Below are 17,611 nucleotides of genomic sequence, written 5' to 3' on the forward strand. Positions count from 1 at the left end.
ACAGCACTTGTCCCAACAGTCTGTTCAGGCTATACGGGGGATCTTTGTTAATTGTTTGCGCGTGACTGGCCACGTGGGGAGTGGTGGCGCTGTGGTTAGCGCGCTGCTCTACGAACCCGGCGACCCGAGTTCGATTCCCGCTCAGGGCCATCAACACCCAGTGACGATTATCTGAAACGTTTCCCGAGGTTGATTCAGCCTCACATGAGTACCTGGTGCAATGTGTACAAAACATTGCCACTAGGGAGACAAAGGCGGCCGGGCGTGGTGTTAACCACCCCACCCCCTTTGTTATGCCCTGTCGGCCTTCATTGGTGCTACTCGGTAACGGGCACTTGCCCCAAACGTCTGCTGAAGTTGTATGGTAGAACCCCTCTTAACGACGGTGATTGGTTCCACGATTCCGGTCGTTAAGCGAGTATAGGAAGCGCACGTTAAAGGCTCAATTCGTTCAGATGGCATCGAAAGTTTGTACCCCTTTCTCACCCACAAAACGTACTTTATAACACTTAAACAATGGATATTAATGCACACAGATACTATCAACATTATGAACACAATACTAAGAGAAACATGGTTCATCAATACATTAATTCGTATTTACTGTACTTACAATAGCCCGTTGTGAACTGGGGAATGGTCGGTAAGCGAACATTGGGCTCTATGGAGGCACTACACTACTATACACTACTATACACGACTATACACGACTATACACTACACTATACACTACACTATACACTACACTATACACTACACTACTATAGACACTACACTATACACTACACTACTATACACTACACTACTATACACTACACTACTATACACTACACTGCTATACACTACACTATACACTACACTATACACTAGACTACTATACACATTGGGCTCTATGGAGGCACTACACTACTATACACTACACTATACATTAATATACACTATACACTACTATACACTACACTATACACTACACTACTATACACTACACATTGCGCTCTATGGAGGCACTACACTACTATACACTATACACTACACTATAAACTACACTATACACTACACTACACACTACACATTGGGCTCTATGGAGACCAATAGTTAAGCGATTAGTCATTAACAGGGGTGGTCGTTGAGAGGGGCTCTACTCTACACTACACTATACACTACACTATACACTACTATACACTACTATACACTAAACTATACATTACACTATACACTACTATACACTATACTACACACTCCAATACACTATACTACTATACACTATACTACTCTACGCTACACTATACACTGCACGTTGGGCTTTATGGAGGCCCGTCGTTAAGTGATTAGTTGTTAAGAGTGGTGGTCGTTATGAGGGGTTCTACTCTATAAGCACTTAGGGGGTATTCATTGCACACGAATACTCGCGAAATGCCTCGTCTGGCGAGCCCACAGGCAGCCCGACCCCGACGAAACCGGACATCACGAAGCGTTAAACCCGCGCCGATTCCGCGACGCATTCGGATCGCGACCTGAAGGCTCCGTCTGTCTTTTTGTTTTTGAGGTCTCCGCGACGAGCCCCAACAGAACGCGATCGCCACGGCGTCGGTGCGGTGCCATCGTCAGTGCGGTGCCATCGTCGGTCCAGTGCCATCGTCAGTGTGGTTCCATCGTCAGTGCGGTGCCATCGGCGGTGTCGTGCCATCGTCAGTGTGGTGCCATCGGCGGTGCGGTGCCATTGGCGGTGTGGTGTCATAGTCGGTGTGGTGCCATCGTCGGTGTGGTGCCATAGTCAGTGTGGTGCCATCGTCGGTGTGGTGCCATAGTCAGTGTGGTGCCATAGTCGGTGTGGTGCCATCGGCGGTGTCGTGCCATTGGCGGTGTGGTGCCATAGTCCGTGTGGTGCCATCGGCCGTGTGGTGCCATCGTCGGTGTGGTGCCATCGGCGGTGCGGTGCCATCGGCGGTGTGGTGCCATAGTCAGTGTGGTGCCATCGTCGGTGTGGTGCCATAGTCGGTGCGGTGCCATAGTCAGTGTGGTGCCATAGTCAGTGTGGTGCCATAGTCAGTGTGGTGCCATCGTCGGTGTGGTGCCATAGTCGGTGCGGTGCCATAGTCAGTGTGGTGCCATAGTCGGTGCGGTGCCATAGTCGGCGCACGAGAGGTGCCTCCGATCGCTCACTCAGCGGCGCTGGCCGGCCGGTCAGTCGCTCGCGATTGGCAACGCACCTGCAAGCCTCGGCGATTCCACGCAAATGTGTGGAATGAATCTTGACTTGAAGCTCTCGTGACTGCAGGAATTCATATTCTTTGGGTCTCTCGGTAAAGTTACGTAGATAGGTTCAAATTAATAAAAAAAGAATAAATATAAAATAAACAAAAAAACTGCGACGTTTCGATCACAACATACGCAATTGTCATCAGGAGGACATACATGTTGTGATCGAAACGTCGTAGTTTTATTTTATTTTATATTTATTCTTTTTATTTTTATTAATTTGTACCTATCTACGTGACTTTACCGAAAGACCCAAAAAACATCTGTGGAATGAATGCAGCAATAACTACTGATGGTGCGAGTGTGAGTGTGTGTGTGTCTATCCACACGTTGATATTCACACACACACGGGCAAGTGCGCGCGTGTAGCGGTTAGCGCGCTGCGCTATGAACCCGGCGACCCGGGTTCGATTCCCGCTCACGGCTAACACCAAGTGACGATTATCTGAACCGGTCCTGGGCCTCCCCTAGGTCGATTCAGCCTGAAATTAGTACCTGGTGCGGTGTGTAAACATCGCCACTGGGGAGACAAAGGCGGCCGGGCGTGGTGCTGGCCACCCACCCCCTCGTGTACCGTTCCGGCCTTCATAGGTGCTCGCTAACAGCACTTGTCCCTACAGTCTGTTAAGGCTATACGGGGGATCTTTGTCTTTGTTTTTTTGTGTGTGTGTGAACACCAACGGGATAACAAATTGACATTGACACATCGCAGGGAACTATTATTTAGTTGTTGTAGTTGTTGTTTTTGTCACAGCCACAGATTTGAACACACGCGCCAGAGCTGTTTCGTAAAGATATAGGACGATCCATTTGTAGATACCCCGTTGATTAATAGATATTTTAAAACCCTGACGATAACCACGATTATACATATACTCCTTTGTTTTCGACGGGGGCTAATGATGATGATCAGTGCCGGATTATCCCAGTAGCAAAAGTAGCTACACATGTAGCTATGGGCCCCGCACTTTCAAGGGCCCCGCGCTAAATGCCTTCAAATTCGGTTCAGTGATTCTGCACTTGCTCTATTACTATAGTACGATACTGCCTTCGACTTTTATGAACGACTGGGTGTTTTAAGGTTAGCGATTTGTCGTATTATCTGGCTGTGTAGCAAATGAAACAATACAATTACTTTACTGTGCGAGTTCAAAATTTGTGTTTTAATATTTACGTGTTTTTATTTTATTTAGGGCCACTTTAGAACATGATGCTACAGGCCCCGCACTAGCTTAATCCGGCATTGATGATGATGCCGATGATTGAATGGTGTCACAATTGTGTGTGTGAGAGAGACAAAAGTGATGGCCCCCAGTCTCTTTAGTTTAAACAACAACAACAACAACAACAAAAAGATGCTATGAAGTTTCGTTGACATCTGTGGGGAGACGTATACGGTGGAGAGGGCTTTAAACTGGAACGCTCTTCTTGGTCTCTACACGGTAACCTCACCCCCCCCCCCCCACTCCTTCCAGTTATAGTACTAGTTAGTGGGTTATCTGTCAATGGATCAGCCTACCCTGTACAATGCCCGTAACTGTGCAGTACAGTAGAACACCTCCTATTAACGACGGTAATTGATTCTACCAAACCGATCGTTCAGTGATTTAGTCGTTAAGCGAGTGTGGCAATTACACGTTAAAGGCTTCATTCGTTCCAATGGCATCGAAATATACTCAATGCCACAACGCTCCATGAATGGACGTCACCGATTGGCCGAGGCCTGGTCAGACCACTTTGGAGCTCGCCGATTGGCCGAAATTGACGGGCGCGTGCTCGTCGTAAGCCCGTCGTTAAAAGGGGGAATGGTCGGTAAGCGAACACGTTGGGCCTCGATGGGGGGCCAGTCGTTAAGCGATTAGTCGTTACCAGGGGTGGTCGTTAAGAGGGGTTCTACTCTACACTACTATACACTACACCACTGTACACTTCACTACTATACAATGCTATACACTACACTATACACTGCACATTGGGCCTCAATGGAGGCCCGTCGTTAAGCGATTAGTCGTTACCAGGGGTGGGTCGTTAAGAGGGGTTTCTACTGTAACAAGCTTACGCGTCGTTGTTATATCGCGATGTTGTAACCTTGTGACGGCTCCTGGGTGCACTTCAAGGTGGTGGCGTCGACTATTGGAGAGTTTATAATGAAGATCGCGGTTCGCGTTGTGCCAATAAAACGACGCACGCACCACCGGCACTCGGTCGTGTGAAGATGCTGGAAGGTTTACAACTCAATTTGTTGAGTTCTTCTGGTTTCTGCTTTGACCAAAGTGTCCACCGTGGCCAAAGTGTCCACCGTGGCCAAATATTCACCGTGGCCAAAGCATCCATCGTGGCCAAATATCCACCGTGGCCAAATATTCACCGTGGCCAAAGCGTCCACCGTGGCCAAAGTGTCCACCGTGGCCAAATATTCACCGTGGCCAAATATCCACCGTGGCCAAAGCATCCACCGTGACCAAATGTCCACCGTGGCCAAAGCATCCACCGTGGCCAAATATCCACCGTGGCCAAATGTCCACCGTGGCCACAGCATCCACCGTGGCCAAAATATCCACCGTGGCCAAATGTCCACCGTGGCCAAAGCATCCACCGTGGCCAAATATCCACCGTAGCCAAAGCATCCACCGTGGCCAAATATCCACCGTGGCCAAAGCATCCACCGTGGCCAAAGAATCCACCGTGACCAAATGTCCACCGTGGCCACAGCATCCACCGTGGCCAAAATATCCACCGTGGCCAAATATCCACCGTGGCCAAAATATCCACCGTGGCCAAAATATCCACCGTGGCCAAATATCCGACCATGTCCGTCCGGTGCTCGCCGAGCCGCATTGGCTTACGATGTTGCCGAGCGAAATAGCGTACGCGTTACGAGGTCGCACTCGTTGCACACACACACAAAGTGCTCGCCACAAATGAACCGCAATAGCTCGCTGAACTCGTCGAGGAGCATAAACCGTGCACGCGATCTCCGCTCATCCTTGCAGCCAGCGAACAAAGACAGTCACCGCAGCGGCCGTCTGGAACGTTCTTCTTCCTTCCGACATTAGGAATACCACCGGGAGCTATGATGCGCTTTAGAATCTAAATTAAAAACTCATTTCTTTAGAGCCGCTTTTGTGTTCAGTTTGTTGTTACCCCCCCCCTCGCACGACCGATAAGCACGGTTGGCTACGTACGGTGCGAAAGAAGTTCAATATACGTACAACTCATCCAAGACTCGAGCCCGATATCGTGACATCTCAGAAGCTAAAAGGCTCTTAGCCTTGGATGGGCGACCCACACCCACCCACCCACCCCTCCATCGCGCATAAAACAGATGCTGCGATCAGCGCCGACATAACCACGTTAATCGTGCTGTACTCCAACGCCCACCCAGAATGAGAACATCTGTTATTTATCCTGGAGGAATCCGATGAGCTATAAAGCGGCGGTCAAGTACGCTCCGAATAACTCCCACGACCCGCAAGACGCAGTGGGGGGGGGGGGGGGGTGGAGGCCCCTGGAAACGTCGGGCCGATGTTGGGTTTTACGCTTTACGTTGGGCCATCGTTAATCTCAACGTTGGCACGATATTTGCATGTCTACTGCGGAGGCCTTCATCCAGCAGTGGATTGACAAAATGGGGGGGGGGGGGGGTGGGCTTGTAAACCAGGGTGGTGGCAAAGGTGGCCGGGCGTGGTGCTGTCGTGTTGCCGTGTCGGCCTTCACAGAGGTGCTCGCTAACAGCACTTGCCCCAACAGTCTGTTGAGGCTATCTATGGGGATGGGGTGTACTCTTGCTACACACGCCGGGTGGTATATTTGCAAGTGATTGGCGTGTATATGGTCTCACAAAGTTAATTGTAATTGGAACGGATGAATGCGTGACATTGATGCGATTTGAATTCATTCGGCACACACGTGCACACGATCACGCTCAATTGATCACATGCCCAAATACAAAGATCCCCCGGACAGCCTTGAGCAGACTGTTGGGGCAAGTGCCGTTAGCGAGCACCTACGAAGGCCGTCACGGCGTACGAGGGGGTGGGTGGCCAGCACCACGCCCGGCGGCCTTTGTCTCCCCGATACTCATTTGAGGCCGAGTCGGTATAGGGGAGGCCCGTGACTGGTTCAGATAATCGTCACCGATGTTGGTGGCCGAGCGTAGGGACCGAACTCGGCTCGCCGGGTTCGTAGCGCAGCGCGCTAACCGCTGCGCCACCGCTCCCCACACACACAAAGACACACTCACACACACAACACGTTTCTCATTTAAAAGGCAAAGGCGCAGCCCCCGCAATTCCCGGCTCACGCCACTGCCGGCGGATGGCCCTCCGCTCGAGGCCTCTCTCCTCGAGGGTCGTCATTTGGTGACTCGGCCTACTCTTCCACGCCGACCATGCGGACGTCTTGCAGAAGCTCTGGGTACCACACGCGACCGGAGGGTCAAATTCACTGCCGTCAACCCTACTGGGTTGACAGAGAGGTGGGGGGTGGGGGGGTTAAGCAAGTTCAGTTGCCACGCCGGGAGATGGCGTCAAACCGGCAAACCTCGAGGCTGCCAGTGCGCTGCGATGCGATGCCGTCAACAACACTGCAGCAGCAGCAGGGGCTGCAGCAGCAGCAGCGGCTGCAGCAGCAGCAGCGGCAGCAGCAGCAGGAGCGGCAGCAGGGGCTGCAGCAGCAGGGGCAGCAGCAGCGGCAGCAGCAGCAGGGGCTGCAGTAGCAGCAGCGGTAGCAGCAGCAGCAGCAGGGGCTGCAGCAGCGGCAGCAGCGGCAGTAGCAGCAGCAGGGGCTGCAGCAGCAGCAGAGGCTGCAGCAGCAGCAGCAGGGGCTGCAGCAGCAGCGGCAGCAGCGGCAGTAGCAGCAGGGGCTGCAGCAGCGGCAGCAGCAGCAGGGGCTGCAGCAGCAGCAGCAGGTCCCTTCGTTTCCCAGCAGTTCCGGAGCTGATCCACGGGTAGATGCCGATCGCTCTTCGCGTTCGCGTGCGTGCCGCAAAAACCCGGTTCGTAACCGGTTTTTTGTGTTGTTGTTGTTCCAATGCGGTTACCGGTACAGTACACATATTACAATTAATGCACATACACGCGGGCATGCAGATATACAGATGGACGCGCGTGCATTGTGCATATGCGCACACACACAGTCGCACAAAGACAAAGGTTCCCCAGATAGCCTTTGACAGACCATTGGAGCAAGTGCTGTTAGCAAGCGTCGATGAAGGCCGACCGAGGGATGGAGGGGGGGGGGTGTTGACAATCAGAACCACCCACGGCCGTCTTTGTCTCCCCAATGTTTACACACACGCACACATCCGCTGAGCACACGTGCGCACACACACACACACCATTCATACATACGTCCGTCCATAGCCGCGCACTGCTCATCTGTACGGGATGCCACTGTGGTTATAAATGAGTGCGTGTGTGTGTGTGTACGGTATAGTACACGCGATGCATACAGCGAGCATATATGCGTAGTATTCTATAATGTAATGTGTATGCTATATAGCAGCATAGTGTACGTATACACGTGTGGCATGCACGGTGTGTGTGTACACACAACGCTGTATATTCTACGCATATTCTGGTTCGGCGTGATGCTCGTGTATGTATTAGGTGGAGCGGTGGCGCAGTGGTTAGCAGCGTACTGCGTTCTGAAAACGCGATTTTTTTTTCGGAGTTGGCTCTCCCTGCCACGGCTGACATCAGTGGCGAGTGATGTGTAGTTTAGCCAGCTGGCTAGCAGCAATGACCAGCGTGGTGAAGTATGGTCAAACACCCCCTTACCCCCCCCCCCCCCCACCCCATCCCGCAAACCCTCATGATCCAAAGGTGCGTGGCGGGGATAGTACGCGTTCATCCAGCAGTGGATTGACGTATCGTTGTACATTATTATTAAATAATTACATAGAGTAATAGTTGTGATATAGTGTAAGTGTGTACAGATTATATATAGTCCGTGTGTGTGTGCAAGACATCCTGTATAAATATATAATGCGTGCAAACAGCAGTCAGTGGCTATATATAGACGTGCAATTTACTGAGCGTGAGTGTGTGTGTTGTGTGTGGTGTGTGTGTGTGGTGTGTGTTGTGTGTGGTATGTGTGTGTGGTGTGTGTGTGTGTGGTGTGTGTGTGGTGTGGGTGTGGAGCGGTGGCGTAGTTAGCGCACGGCTCTTGAGCTGTTCCCGAGTACAATCTCAGTAGTGGGGGGGGGGGTAAACATCAACCACCGGAAAGACAAAGGCGGCCGGGAGTGGTTTGCTGGACCACGCACACAAGCACGTCGTATGTGCTCGCTGACCGCACTTGCCCCAACAGTTTGCGAAGGCGATACGGGATATCTTTGTCCGATGTATATGACGCGTGGTGTGTGTGCATACACGGTACTAAACGTACTACACGATGCATTTCAATATAACATAGACAAATTAAACATTTGATTTACAATACATTGCATGTATTTGCTGATGTACTGCTCGCTGTGTGCGATTGCACGCGCGTATATTGTCCGATGTAATTTTGGGCCGAGTCTACCTAGGGAAGAGGGCGCGTGCAATGTTTGTACCGTACGCACATATAGTGCTCACTCATCGCACTTGCCCCTGACAGCAGTCTGTATGTATCCCTACACGGGGCACCTTTGCCTTTGTGTGTGTGTGTGCATTGTTTGGATGGATGTGCCTATGTCAGTGTCCGCGCGTGTGCATGTCAATGTGTGTGTGTGTGCGTATGTCAACGTGTGTGTGTGTGCGTATGTCAATGTGTGCGCGTGTGTGCGTATGTCAATACGCGTGTGCGTATGTCAATGTGTGCGTGTATGTGCGTATGTCAATGTGTGCGTGTATGTGCGTATGTCAATGTGTGCGTGTGTGTGCGCATGTCAATGTGTGTGCGTATGTCAATGTGTGTGTGTGCGTATGCCAATGTGTGTGTGTGTGCATATGTCAATGTATGTGCGTGTGTGCGTATGTCAATGTGTGCGTGTGTGCGTATGTCAGTGTGTGCGTGTGTGCGTATGTCAGTGTGTGCGTGTGTGCGTATGTCAATGTGTGTGCATATGTCAATGTGTGTGCGTATGTCAATGTGTGTGCGTATGTCATTGTGTGTGCGTATGTCAGCGTGTGTGCGTATGTCAGCGTGTGTGCGTATGTCAGCGTGTGTGCGTATGCCAATGTGTGCGTGTGTGCGTATGTCAATGTGTGTTTGTGTGTGTATGCCCGTGCGTTTATACGCGCGTACGTGTGCGCGCGTGTGAATGTGCGCGCGAGTCCGTGCGCGCATGGGTGTGTGCAAGTACTGTGTATCCGTGTGTATCCGTGTGCATCTGTGTGTATCTGTGTGTGTTTACACGTGTGCCTATTCTTAATAGGTGCCCCGAGTCTGCGAAAGGCTGTACGGGGGGGGGATGATCGTTGCGCACGCGTGGAGGTACGCGTATGTTTACTATGCGTGCCGACGTGTCTGTGTGTGTGTGTATCTGCGTACGTATCGTGCATCGTCCGTGTGAGTCCTTCCGCGTGCGGACGGCGAGGCGAGAGAGTGTTGGGGCCGTGCGTCTCTTTCTACTCACGGATTGCTCGCTCCTCCGAGGAAGGCATAATGTTTCTCGCTCTCTCTCTCTCTCCCTCGCGCGCGCTCGCTCTCCTTCCTCGATGCACTCCTCCTCCTCCCTGCCTCTCTCTCTCTGTGTCTCTCCTCGTCCTCCTCTCTGTCGTGACTACAGAGCACGGAGTGTGAGGAGAGCGGACGAGAGCTGCTGGGAGGAGTACGGTAGTAGGGGAGGCGCCCTCTCTCCCCCCCCCCCCCTATCACCACCCCCCCTCTCTCACACACACACACACACCACACTCACACACCCACCTACCTATCAACCCCCACCAAGCTACCCAACCAGCCACTCTCTCTCTCTCCCCCTCCCTCTCTCTCCACTCCCCAATCTCTCTCATTTGCTCCTCCATGTTCCCCTATCTCTCCCCTCTCTCTCCTCCCTTCACCTCTCTCCACTTCTCTCCACTTCTCTCCCCCCGCCCCCCGCTCTATCACACGCGCACAAATATACAAAGACAAAGATCCCCCACCACCACCCCGAATAGCCTGCACAGACTGTTGGGGCAAGTGCTGTTCGCGAGCACCCATGCCAGCCGGCCACGGCGCACGAGGGGGTGGGCGGCCGGAACTCCGCCCGGCCGCCTTTGTCTCCCCCAGTGCTGACGTTTAGACACCGCACGAGGTACTCATTTGAGGTTGAGTCGACCTAGGGGAGGCCCAGACCGGCTCGAATAATCGCCACCGATTTTTGGGCTGTGACCTGGAATCGAACTCGAGTCGCCGGGTTCCGAGCGCATGACGCTAACCACTGCCCCACCGCTCCGCGTGTACACCCACACATACACATGGATGCATGCACATACAAAGGTCCCCCGTATAGCCATACAGACTGTTGGGGCAAGTGATGTTAGCGAGCACCTATTAAGGCTGGCACGGCACACGAGGGGGTGGGTGGCCAGCACCACGCCCGCCCGCCTTTGTCTCCCTAGTGGCGATGTTTACTGCACGCACAGAGAGACGCAGGTACCCACAAACACGCACAGTACGCAGACACTACACACGGACGCACACAGTACGCACAGTACACGCACACACAGTCCACACGCACACACAGCACACAAGCACACACAGCACACACGCACACACAGTACACACGCACGCATACACAGCACACACACAGCACACACGCACACACAGTACACACGCACACACACACGCACAGCACACACACAGCACACAAGCACACACAGCAAATACAGCACACACGCACGCACACAGAGCACGCACACACAGCACACACAGCACACACGCACGTGCATACACGCACGCACACACAGCACACACACACGCACACACGCACACACGCACACACAGTACACACAGCGCACACGCACACACAGCACACACACACGCGCACACACACACAGCACACACACAGCACACATACAGTACACACGTACACACAGCACACACACAGCACACACACGCACGCACACACACAGCACACGCACACACACACAGCACACACACACGCACACACACACACACAGCACACACGCACGCACACAGCACACACACAGCACACACACGCACACAGCACACACACACAGCACACACACAGCACACACACATAGCACACACAGCACATACGCACAGCACATACAGCACACACAGCACACACACACCACACACATAGCACACACACACAGCACACACACAGCACACACACGCACACACAGCACACACGCACACACAGCACACACACACAGCACACACACACAGCACACACACACACAGCACACACAGCACACACACACGCACACAGCACGCACACACAGCACACACACACAGTACACACACACACGCACACACACAGCACGCACACACACACACACAGCACACACACAACACACACACACACAGACACACACAGCACACACACACAGCACACACACACACACAGCACACACACACAGCACACACAACACACGCACACACAGCACACACACACACAGCACACACACAACACACACACAGCACACACACAACACACACACAGTACACACACAACACACACACAGCACACACACAACACACACACACACAGCACACACACAACACACACAACACACACACAACACACACACAGCACACACGCACGCACGCGCCATACCAATGAGACGCGTGCGGAGGCTCCGCGTCTCATCCACAGGCGACTCACGCGCGCCGCCGCACCTGCGGTGGGTGCACAGCGAGCGAGCGAGCGAGGACGATGGTTTGCGAGCGCCTATTGAACAAACCACGAGGAGGGGGAGGATGAGGTGGTGTTAGTCGTGGTGGTGGTGGTAGTGAAACAGCCGCCACGATTTATTACACGTGCCCGGCCGCCTTTGTCTCCCCCCCCCGCAACCGTCGTTGATGACCGCGTGCGTGCGTGACCGCGCGTGACCACGTGCGTGCGTGACCGCGCGTGACCACGTGCGTCCGTGCGCGTGCGTGACCGCGCGCACGCGCACGCGTGCGGTCACGCGTGCGCGTGCGCGCGCCCACCAAACATCGATCGGGGCTGGGGGCTGCGCGGCCGTTGTGGTTTAGGGCTGAGCGGACGTAGGGGTGGTGGCACCCTGAGTCCCCGGGTGCACGTTGCCTCTGGGGATGGACGCGGTGCTGTCTCGGGGTCGGCTGGGCGACGGTTCTCTCTGAGCGGGGGGGGGGGGGAGGGGTGTGTGTGTGTGGGGGGGGGTGATGCAGTCTCTGGGATCAAGTACGGCGGGTGGAGAGCGGTGGCGCAAGTGGTTAGCGCAGTGCGCTACGAGCTAGAGCAAGTGGCTCTTAACCTTTGCTGCAGACCTGCACCACTTTTGGTTTCGCGATCGTAAAAATATATTTTGTATAATGTTAACAAATACGTGGGGTTTGATGCAACAAAATAAGTTGGTACACACGTGCCCGTGCTTGATTTGTGTTTTACCTTCTAAAAAAAAATCTGGACGCGTCTCGCACCACCCCCCACCCCCAGAAAGGGCATCTCGTATCCCCAGGGGGTGCGTGCCGCCCGGGTTAAGAAGAAGAACCACTCTGGTCTAGACCCTCGATTCTACGGGGTCGTTACAATCGCGTGGGTTTTTTGTTGTTGCTTTACCGAATACGTGTGTTCAAAAAAAATAGACGGTTAAAACCGGTTTGCGTCACGTGTAGAAATATCCAGCAATGAAACAACGCAGTTTGCGTCTTTGTTCGTTCGCTTTACACGCGAGTTGTACTGAGGAACGAGTAGAGCTGAACTGTGGACGTTGACGTGACATGTTTGTGACATGTCTGAGACGTGTCTGTGACGTGTCTGTGACGTGTCTGTGCCGTGTCTGTGACGTAAGTGACATGTTTGTGACATGTCTGAGACGTGTCTATGCCGTGTCTGTGACGTGACTGTGCCGTGTCTGTGACGTGTCTGTGACGTGACTGTGACATGTCTGTGACGTGACTGTGACGTGTCTGTAACGTGCCTGTGACGTGCCTGTGCCGTGTCTGTGACGTGTCTGTGACGTGCTTGTGACGTGACTGTGACATGTCTGTGACGTGACTGTGACGTGCCTGTGCCGTGTCTGTGACGTGTCTGTGACGTGTCTGTAACGTGTCTGTGACGTGCCTGTGCCGTGTCTGTGACGTGTCTGTGACGTGCTTGTGACGTAACTGTGATGTGTCTGTGACGTGCCTGTGACGTGTCTGTGACGTGACTGTGACGTGTCTGTGACGTGTCTGTGACGTGCCTGTGCCGTGTCTGTGATGTGCCTGTGACGTGCCTGTGCCGTGACTGTGACGTGTCTGTGATGTGTCTATGACGTGCCTGTGATGTGCCTGTGACGTGTCTGTGCCGTGTCTGTGACGTGCCTGTGACGTGCCTGTGCCGTGTCTGTGACTTGCCTGTGACGTGCCTGTGACGTGTCTGTGACGTGCCTGTGACGTGCCTGTGACGTGTCTGTGACGTGACTGTGCCGTGTCTGTGACTTGCCTGTGACGTACCTGTGACGTGTCTGTGACGTGTCTGTGACGTGTCTGTGACGTGCCTGTGACGTGTCTGTGATGTGCCTGTGACGTGCATGTGACGTGCCTGTGACGTGCCTGTGCCGTGTCTGTTACTTGCCTGTGACGTGCCTGTGACATGTCTGTGACGTGCCTGTGACGTGTACTGGCTGGCCCACTTTAAAAACCGCACTGCGATAGCAAGACGCTTAATGGCCCAACTTTTATCCGCCTCATGCAAGCACGTCCTTTAAATGTGTTGGCTAATTAATGTATTGACCCGGCTAACTGAACTCACTCCGACCAACCCCCCCCACCCCCCCCCCCCCATTAGACGCGGTTTTGTCGACGCGTACGCACCGTGAAAGTTCACAAAAGTCGGAATGGGATGGATTTGTTGTTGTTCTAATAGACAAAAGTGAGCCACACACGAGGCGAGTGTAAAGGCGTCGCGGAATATAAATTGAGAAGGCGCCGCGGCGCGTGGGCGAACAATGCGATAGCGTTTCCTGGACAGCATAGGGCAAGCAACTTGGAGGTTGGGAATAGAAGGAGGAGGTGGTGGTGGTGGTGGTGGTGATGGGTGGGACGCGTGGTGTGCGGGGTGGAGGATGGGGCAAGCGACTTGGAGGTTGGGAATAGAAGGAGGAGGAGGTGGTGGTGGTGGTGGTGGGTGGGACGCGTGGTGTGCGGGGTGGAGGCGATGGCCCCGTCGCAGCACAACCGTGCGTGCTCTTTCCAAATTCATGAGCGAGATGTGGTGCAGCATCGTCCCGGCGGCGATGTTCCGATGAATGCGCATGATGGTTCCACCGGTGTGTCTGCGAGGAGGAGGAGGATGAGGAGGAGGGAGCGATCGCGGTCAGGGTGAGCTGTTCGCCGGATGTCGTCGAACGCTTTCCGCCGTCTGCTTCCGCCGTGGACGTTCGAGACCCTGTGACGTCACTCGCATAGAGCCGGCCATCTTGTAACCGTCATCACGGGCTTCAGATTTGTTCAACATTTCTTTGGTCAACAACGAGGGTTTAACCGCACAGCGCAACGCGCATCGCTCAACTCGGGATCGCACACACGGCAGCGGCAATCATTGCCCCCCCCCTCCCCCCTCCGCGTCAATGTCAAATCTTCATCCGTTCCAATTACAATTAACTTTGTGAGACCATTTACACGCCAATCACTTGCAAATATACCACCCGGCGTGTGTAGCAAGAGTACTCGGTTGCATTATACGTAGCGCAAAGGCAAATACCCCCATAGATAGCCTCAACAGACTGTTGGGGCAAGTGCTGTTAGCGAGCACCTATGAAGGCCGACACGGCAACACGACAAAGGTTGGAGGCCAGCACCACGCCCGGTCGCCTTTTATCACCCCACTGGTTTACAAGCACCCCCCCCCCCACCGCTGCCGACTGCAGCAAAAACTTGGCAGGACCCTCCTGAAAAAGGGGGTCTTGAGACTCGGCAAGGCTCTCCTATTGCTCAAACAAGAGCGATAGCCTCTGAACACTTAAACTAGAAACTTTTTATTTTTTTATTTTACAAGGTAAGGTTCACTGAGCTTTGTAGTTGCTTTTCTTTCAGAAGCGATCTGTCTATCACAAATGATGGCTCGGCGAAGTGGCTTACCGTATTGTCACCGCGTGAACATTTATAGCAATAACCCAAGACTCTAAACGCGCGATGTTGAGTCTAAATGTGGAGGGGAAAACCGGAGGACCCGGAGAAAAATCCACGCGACCACGGGCAGAGAGAGAGAGAGGGAGAGACGCAAACTCCAAATATACAGCGGCAGGCATCGTCATGGTTAGGATCGAATCCACGACCTCGTGCATACCAGGCGAGGTAGTTAACATCTCCTTGCCACCGTGATGATGATGATGATGAAAGAGAGAGAGAGACGCGCAAACTCCAACTATACAGCGGCAGGCATCGTCAGGGTCGGGATGGAACCCACGACCACCTGTACACCGGGCGAGGTAGTTAACATCTCCTAGCCACCGTGGTCAGCCATGATCTATGCACTGCTGGACGAGTGCCTCCCCTAAAACCGTCTCGCAATGATGGGGTTACGCCCGCTCTGATCTCGGTCGCTTCGTCTCCGTTGCGGCCGTTTCTCAGCGACGAGGGAAGGGCCATTGCGCGAAACGTCACCTTTTTTTGTTATCCACCTGCGTATAGCAATACAAGCGTTGATTTCGGGCCACGGTGTCACTTGGGGAAGGCGTTGTGCGTTGTTTTGTGATGGCTACGGTCGTGGGTCTCTGCTCAACCTATCGCCGGCATGACATTGTTCATCTTGCGAGCAGCGACACAGAGAGAGAGAGAGAGCCGCGCGCAACTGCCTGCCAAGGTGTGGGCAAATGTAATCATTAATTACGCTGATAAAATTATAGATATCTATAAATTTATCAGCGTAATTAACTATTTTTTGTTTCTGGGTACTAAGTGTTATTTTATATTTGCTTATGCCTAAGAAGTATAGAAAGCGGCTATTATTCTCCAACAAACGTTGCTTTTGCGACCACGGCTTTACGTGTGAAGGAATGACACAAATTCACACCACGTTTTCTCGTTAAAAATAGGTACATTTCAAAATAACACTGTGCTGGTCACAACAGCAAAGTTTGTGGGGAATAGAAGCCATTCTCTGTACTTTTGAGGCGTAAGCAATTTAAAAGCAACACTCAGTACCCAGCAACAAAAACATGTTGTTTTTGTTACACAGCGATATTGCCCCTATTTTGGCAGTTGGCTTGCGTGTTGACATCACGTGACAAACACGACGTGCTCAGCCCGCCCTTCGTTGCGCTGTGCAAATACACAACCACCATCATTATCATCACCACCATCATTATCATCACCACCATCATCATCATCACCACAACCACCATCATCATCACCACAACCAACATCATCATCACCACCACCACCACCATCATCATTACCACAACCACCATCATCATCACCACCACCACCATCATCATCACCACCATCATCATCATCACAACCACCATCATCATCATCACCACCATCATCATCACAACCACCATCATCATCATCACCACCATCATCATCACCACCATCATCATCAGCAGCAGCTCCTGAATAAACCGCGCTCCGGTCCCAACTTCCTGTCTTCGGTAAGTCGCCGTTGAAAGTAAATCGGAGCAAACGTGACCGCCTGGCATTTTTACAATAATACGAATAATGAACACAGGGGGAAAAAAGGGGAGCGTCAACAACTTGTAAGACTGCCGGCACCGTAGCACCGCATTCCCTCCTCGCTCTCCTAGAGAGAGAGAGAGAGGGGTGGGGAGGTGAGGGGGGACGACTCAGAGGCGCCAAGGAGGAGGAGGAAGAGCAGGATGGGGAAGGAGCTCGCGAGGACGTTCACACCGCCGAGTTGGGAGCGAGGCAAGTATCATCTCGCGCGCGACAGGCACTGCTTGTGGGATTTGTTTTTACGTCGTGACCGGGGGGTGGCAGCGGGGAGAGATCGTGGGAGCTGATTGTGGGATAGCTGACCACGATGATAATTAGACTACTGCTACTCCTATTATTATTGTTGCTAGTATCACAAGTAAATTGAATGGGGGGAGAAAAAAACGAATTTATTTAGAACTGCTTTTAGAGTTTAGTTTGTTGTCCTTGATTTGAAGCTTTCGTGACTGCAGCAATCCATACTCTTAGTTTCTTTCGGTGAAGTCACGTAGATAGAAAATGTATAGATCGCAACCACGAGCGACCGTCTTCAGGTCGCTTGTGACCGTGAAGACTGTCGCTCGTGGTT

At 52.9% G+C, this 17,611-nt stretch overlaps 1 protein-coding gene across 7 annotated transcripts in view; it reads right to left on the reverse strand.

Annotated features, from left to right (window-relative positions):
- The window catches only part of SYT7 (synaptotagmin 7), a 226,772-nt gene extending 216,708 nt beyond the window's left edge, over positions 1-10,064 (reverse strand). For 4 of the 7 annotated variants that reach the window (XM_076068564.1, XM_076068563.1, XM_076068562.1 and 1 more), the window contains exon 1: positions 9,824-10,063. In XM_076068564.1, coding sequence (XP_075924679.1) covers positions 9,824-9,851 — 28 coding nt within the window. In that variant the 5' untranslated portion in view covers positions 9,852-10,063. Of the gene's footprint in view, positions 1-9,823 lie in introns of all 7 variants that reach the window. The other 3 variants (XM_076068560.1, XM_076068559.1, XM_032957955.2) reach the window with 2 other exon arrangements.
- Between the last annotated feature and the right edge of the window lie 7,547 nt (positions 10,065-17,611).

Source organism: Petromyzon marinus, chromosome 21, assembly GCF_048934315.1.
Source record: "Petromyzon marinus isolate PM22_M1 ecotype Great Lakes invasive population chromosome 21, UKy_Petmar_22M1.pri1.0, whole genome shotgun sequence".
In the NCBI taxonomy this organism is placed as follows: Eukaryota; Metazoa; Chordata; class Hyperoartia; order Petromyzontiformes; family Petromyzontidae; genus Petromyzon; species Petromyzon marinus.